General features: G+C 41.1%; 1 protein-coding gene across 2 annotated transcripts in view; it reads left to right on the forward strand.

Moving 5' to 3' along the window:
* The window catches only part of PTPN9 (protein tyrosine phosphatase, non-receptor type 9), a 113,821-nt gene that overhangs the window by 104,994 nt on the left and 2,580 nt on the right, over nt 1-6,247 (forward strand). For both annotated transcript variants that reach the window (XM_014530463.1, XM_005882752.2), the window contains 4 exons: nt 2,180-2,246; nt 4,153-4,231; nt 5,430-5,580; nt 6,003-6,210. In XM_014530463.1, coding sequence (XP_014385949.1) covers nt 2,180-2,246; nt 4,153-4,231; nt 5,430-5,580; nt 6,003-6,210 — 505 coding nt within the window. The remainder of the gene's footprint in view (nt 1-2,179; nt 2,247-4,152; nt 4,232-5,429; nt 5,581-6,002; nt 6,211-6,247) is intronic.

Below are 6,247 nucleotides of genomic sequence, written 5' to 3' on the forward strand. Positions count from 1 at the left end.
TCTCAGTGTCCCGGTAATCACTGCAAGCACCTCTGAGAGAAAGCCGCCCTCAAGTTCCGACCGATGCCAGACAGTCCAGTTTCTCCCTGTATGAGTCTGGGTTCCCAGAGACTCGTCTGGAACTGGAGTTCAGAGTAGTCGGGAGCTTGAGAATCCCTCTCAATTGAAAAAGACAACCGAGTCCTCAGTTGCCAGCCCTTTCCACGTGCGCCTCCGTACCTCTGCACTTTACTTCCGCACCTCCTCTGAGTCTCAGTGTGCTTTTCTCTTTCCTTCTAGTTGTAGAATTTCCACTCAGCCAGCCTTCCTGTGGTTCTGGATGATGTCCGTTTTGTCTTTTAGTTGTATTTTTGAAGTGGTTGTGCGAGGCAGCAATTTCCGGTGTTTACCTATGCCTCCATCTTGGTTTCTTCTGTCTAATTCAATAGTTTTTAAAAATGTATTCACAGAATTGTGCAGCCAATACCACAATCAACTTTCTTTAAAAAATATATATTTTTTTATTGATTTTTTACAGAGAGGAAGGGAGAGGGATAGAGAGTTAGAAACATCGATGAGAGGGAAACATCAATCAGCTGCCTCCTGCACACTCTGTACTGGGGATGTGCCCGCAACCAAGGTACATGCCCTTGACCGGAATCGAATCTGGGACCTTTGAGTCTGCAGGCTGACGCTCTATCCACTGAGCCAAACCGGTTAGGGTCTCAATCAACTTTTTAATCACCTGAAAAAGAAACTCCATTTTTCTAAGTAGAATTGCAAGGAACTGCCAGACTCTTTTCCAAAGTGACTACAACATTTTACATTACTACTAGCAAAGAATGAGGGTTTTAATTTCTCCACATTTTTGCCAACATTTATTATCTCTTACCTATATTCATCTTAGTGGGTGTGAAATGGTATTTCATTTATGATTTTAACTTGTACATCTTCTTAGGAGAAATAGTTATTCTGCCCATTTTAAAGTTGGGTTGTCTTTGCCCTGGCTATGTGGCTCCATTGGTTGTAGTGTCATCCTGTGCACTTGATGTTAGCAGGTTTGGCGTTTCATCCCTGATTGGGGCACGTTCAGGAAGCAACTGATAGATGTGTCTCTCTCACGTCGATATTTCTCTCTCTCTCTCTCTCTGTCTCCCTCTCTAAAATCAGTTTTAAAAAATTAAAATAAAATTGGGTTGTCTTTTTACTATTGATTTGTGAGAATTCTTTATATATTCTAGGTATAAATCTTTTCAAATATATGCAGTCTGTGGGATTTTTTTGTTGTTGTTATTTTGTTTTCACTTTCTTGATGGTATCATTTGAAGCACAAAAGTTTTCGATTTTAATGCAGTTGAATTTATCTGTTTTTTTCTTTTGTTGCTTATGATTTTTAAAATATAGATATTTATTGATTTTGGAGAGGAAGGGAGAGGGAGAGAGTGATAGAAACATCAATGATGAGAGAGAATCATTGACTGGCTGCCTCCTGCACACCCCCTACTGGGGATTGAGCCTGCAACCTGGGCATGTGCTTGGTTCATAGGTCAACGCTCAACCACTGCTGGCCAGGCTGCTGCTTGTGATTTTATGTGTCATATCTAAGAAGGCTATGTCTAACCTAATGTCAAAAAGATTTAATCCTATAGTTTGTTCTAGGACAGTGGTTCTCAACCTTCCTAATGCCGCGATCCTTTAATACAGTTCCTCATGTTGTGGTGACTCCCAATTTCATTGTTACAAATTGAACATAATTAAAGCATAGTGATTAATCACAAAAACAATATGTAATTATATATGTGTTTTCCAATGGTCTTAGGCAACCCCTGTGAAAGGGTCATTCGACCCCCAAAGGGGTCGTGACCCACAGGTTGAGAACCGCTGTTCTAGGAGTTTTATAGTTTTAGTTATAAAATGGGTCTGTGATCCATTTTGAGTTAGTTTTTGTGTATGGTGTGAGGAAGGATTCAGCTTGGTTTTTTTCTTTTTCTGCATGTAGATATCCAGTTGTTCCAGCAATATTTGTGGAAGTGAGGTTTTGAATTGAATTGGCCTTTTTGCTTCTCTCTCTCTCTTTTTTTTTTTCCTGACAAGAAGAGAATAGCCATACCCTCGGTTTTATTTACCTACTAGTACATTATTTTCCCACCCAAATGGTATATTCCACACAGCTGCAATGATGTTTCCTTTTTATCATTAGACAGATTACATCAATGCCAGTTTCATGGATGGCTATAAGCAGAAGAATGCTTACATTGGTACACAAGGTAAGTTAGTCCATCCCTCACAAATTGGTTTTGAGTCATCTACCTGTAATTCTTTGCACCAGATGATAGCATAATTTTTAAAGGAATGGTTACTTTCTGTAACGTTGTGGCCACTAGATCTTGGTTTTTCATAAAGATTGGGGGGTTATTGAAGAAGGCAGATAAGAGGTGCAGAATTTATACATATGTGCCTGGAAACTCACTGCATAGAGATTAATTGGAAATTGAAGATGAAAATCACTCATAACCCTGAGACCCATAGATAATGTTAGCATTTTTCAGCATCTCCTTCTAAACCTTTTTCTATGCATATAAATAGGTACAGACATATAAAATATCTAACAAAATGGGCTCTTTTTATACATTATCTCTTTTTTCACTTGATATCATGTGCACACCTTTCCAGAGCAGAAGATACAGATCTTATATTACCATATGGATTGTTTAAATTAGGGATATGCAATACTTTAATCCTCTTTTGTTAGACATTTAGTTTGTTTTCAAGACTTCACAGTGTCCACTTCTGCACAGCGGAAATGCTAGTGTCATACAATGTTGGTGCTTGCTAAAAAGGTTAGCAAAAATGGTAGTGAAACCAGAAAACTTCCAGGATAAAATCAACCCTTGTGCTTCCCTGAAACCAGAAGAGGAAAAAGCACTAGGAAAGTACAAGGAACTACCCTGAGTTGTTACTTCTTTGATTGAAAGGGAGTTGTTGGCCCACAAGTATCTTCAAAGTTCCCTCTGAATGCCCATCTTGTGCAGGTTGTAAGACAGAAAGATAACTTGATGACATGGCCCTTGCCCTTAGCACCATGTTTGCTGAGATGTGATTAATTCTCACAAAGTAAAATGACTGGTGTGAGACCATATACGTTAAATGGTTAAGCTGTTTTGATCTACTGTGCCATCAATATCTGAGACAAGAGAAAGTCCTGCAAGGTGTGTGGTGGTCAGAGAAAGCTGCAAGGGAGAGGCAGCACTTGAAAATGGGTAGAAAGTGAACAGCCTTGGAGATGAGAGAGATGGCTTGGGCACGGGAATAGAGGCAGAAGTGAGCATAATGTGTCTATACTGTGATGAAGCAATTTTTTAGAAAGATTAAACCGGCAGGAGTATCCAGAATAGATTGGAAGAGAGAGTCCTGTTCAGGAAAGTAAACCAAGATGGAAGTACAGTAACTCAGACAAAAGATTATATGTTTGGTCCTCATAGCAGTGAAATTGAGTAGGGAGATCAGGATGAGGACAAAAACCAAAAACAATTCAAAGGCAAAAAATCTCAAGGATTTGGTAGATAAAAGAAAATGGGTAAAGGCCCTGGCCAAAATGGGTAGCACAGTTAGTTAGAGTGTCACCCTGATATGCCAACATTGCAGATTTGATCCCCCGTCAGGGCACATACAAGACTCAACCAATGAATGCATAAATAAGCAGAACAACAAATCGATGTGTTCCCCCACCCCCTCTCTCTTCTTCTTCACCCCCCCCACCCTCAAATCAATACATTTTTAAAAAACAATTTTGGAAAAAATGGGTCAGAATTGACTTCAACTTTTTAAGACTGGGTGATTGAAGAATGCCAGTGCTATGAATAGAGATGGGAAAGTGTAGAGAGAAAGCTAGTTTTGAAGGAGGAAGCTGAATTGCAAATATGTTGAGTCTGAGGAGATGATGGGACATGGAAGGGGACAGTTCACTTGGCAACTGGTGATTGATTAAATAAAACAGCTACAGCCTTGTACACAGTTGACACTGTCAGTCTGGATATGATAGTTGAAGTCCTGCTCATAAGACTCTGAGAAGGTCAGTAACGGTGCTTCTCAGACTGTAACCTACCTGGCGACCTTGTTAACATGCAGATGTGTGTTAACACACTCATACCTTGTCTTCTCCTTTCATTCCAGGCCCTTTGGAGAATACTTACCGTGATTTTTGGCTCATGGTATGGGAGCAAAAAGTCTTGGTGATTGTCATGACCACTCGGTGAGTTCATCACTTTTCTTCCCACTGCTCTCTGCCCCCTCTCCCCACCCCTGCCTCCCCAAGCATCATGGGTGATTGCAAAGAGGCATTTAGCTCTTAGACACAGTGAGGATTACGAAAGCCATGGCCAAGAGTTTGAGATGTCATAGCTTTTTTTTTTTTTTTAAGCTGATCCAAAGTTAACAGCCAGGGTACGGTGGAGATTGATAGATCTAACTTGTCAAAGTTTTAATCCATGGCTCTATTGACCCTGTGCCAGTTACAGCCTATCCTGGTCTTATCCACTAAAGGAAGTATTAGGAAACATGGGACAATTCACTTTGAATACTTCCAAAGGGCACCTGTATAAAAAATAATATGAACGGCAGTGACTGTCACTCCATTTAAATTATACTTAAAAAGTCAGACAGTGACATGCGAAGTGTGGTGTCTGAATTGCCGGTTCCCCTTTGCTCTCCCTTCCCCTGCTACTTTGACCATTTTCTACTCATGTAGGCAGGAAGCTCTTGATGAAAATAGTGTTTTTGAAATTTTGGTGTACACATCTGCCAAAACTTCAGGAATTACTATTTCATTAGTATTACTATTATCATTATGATAATTATAACCTATTTCAGATGAGGAGAAAAGAATTAATTAGAATGTTAGCTCATTTTGCTTTCTCATGGTACTGTTACAACCACCTTTGATTTGGAGAGGAGGTTGTGGAAGAAGTATCACCTTGGAGTAATTTGGAGCCACTGAAGTGTAATGAGGTGGACTTTAGGCCTTTACACAAACCTCAGGGCCGGCATCTTAGGAGCTGTGCCTTTCCTACTCTTCTATCACTCAAGGTCCCTCATTGGGGAAGAAAATGAACAGTGGCTGAGATACAAGGCTGAGAGTTCAATCTGGCCCACCACACTTTATCTACTGTCTTTCTTTGTCCACCCAGTATTTATCCCAGATATGTGAGGAGTACCCAGAGGAAAGGGGCCAAATGATATAGTAGGTGCTCAATAAAAATCTGCTTAATGATACATGCAGAAATTTTTGTTGTTACATCTGTTTAGAATGAAAGTTTTCTTTCTTTTCTGCCAAAAAGCAAGGGTGTAAGTTAGAAACAATGCAAGAGGTGATACTGCTGCCCCTGGGGAGGGCATGGTTAATGGTGTGGAGAGGAAGGGTGGAAGGCTTACCTTGCTCTGTGTATCTTCAGCTTTGAGGAGGGCGGCAGGAGGAAGTGTGGCCAGTACTGGCCTTTAGAAAAAGACTCTCGGATCCGATTTGGCTTCCTCACAGTGACCAATCTAGGCGTGGAGAACATGAACCATTATAAGAAAACAACGCTAGAAATTCATAACACAGAGGTAAATCCAGGTTTCTATTTTCTCACTTTTTTGAAGCTAAGGGAGAACTATTACTGTAAAGAAAATATCCAAAGGGAAATAGGCAGGATTCCAGGGGGCTTATAAGTTACGTCCATTTTTCTGGGAAGAGGATCAGGATATTTAATTCAGAGCCAATATAACCATATTATCTCAACACAATAGTGGCATTACATAGGAATAAAAGTTAGAAGAAATCTGGATCCTACAAATAGGAATTCTGCCCTTTCCAAACATCAAATCGTTCCTTTGGGTTTGTAGAGAAGCAGTTGTGGAGAAAGTTGAGGGTGGTAGGCAGGAATCTTGGTAGTAGGGATCCCAGGACATCAAGAACTAGAAAAGCTGAAGGTAGTCAGGGCAAGCAGAAATGACCTCACTAACTTTTTTTTCTTTTTCTATCCAAGGAGCGGCAGAAACGCCAGGTGACTCACTTTCAGTTCCTGAGCTGGCCCGATTATGGTGTCCCCTCCTCAGCGGCTTCCCTCATTGACTTCTTGAGAGCAGTCAGGAGCCAGCAGAGGTTGGCCGTCAGCAGCCTGGGTGCACACTCCAAAGGGCAGGGCCCTGAACCACCCATTGTGGTCCATTGCAGCGCAGGCATTGGCAGGACAGGTAATGATGCACCTGATGCAGCTCTCATGGCCTCCGG

The sequence above is a fragment of the Myotis brandtii genome, unplaced genomic scaffold, assembly GCF_000412655.1.
Source record: "Myotis brandtii unplaced genomic scaffold, ASM41265v1 scaffold74, whole genome shotgun sequence".
Taxonomy (NCBI): domain Eukaryota; kingdom Metazoa; phylum Chordata; class Mammalia; order Chiroptera; family Vespertilionidae; genus Myotis; species Myotis brandtii.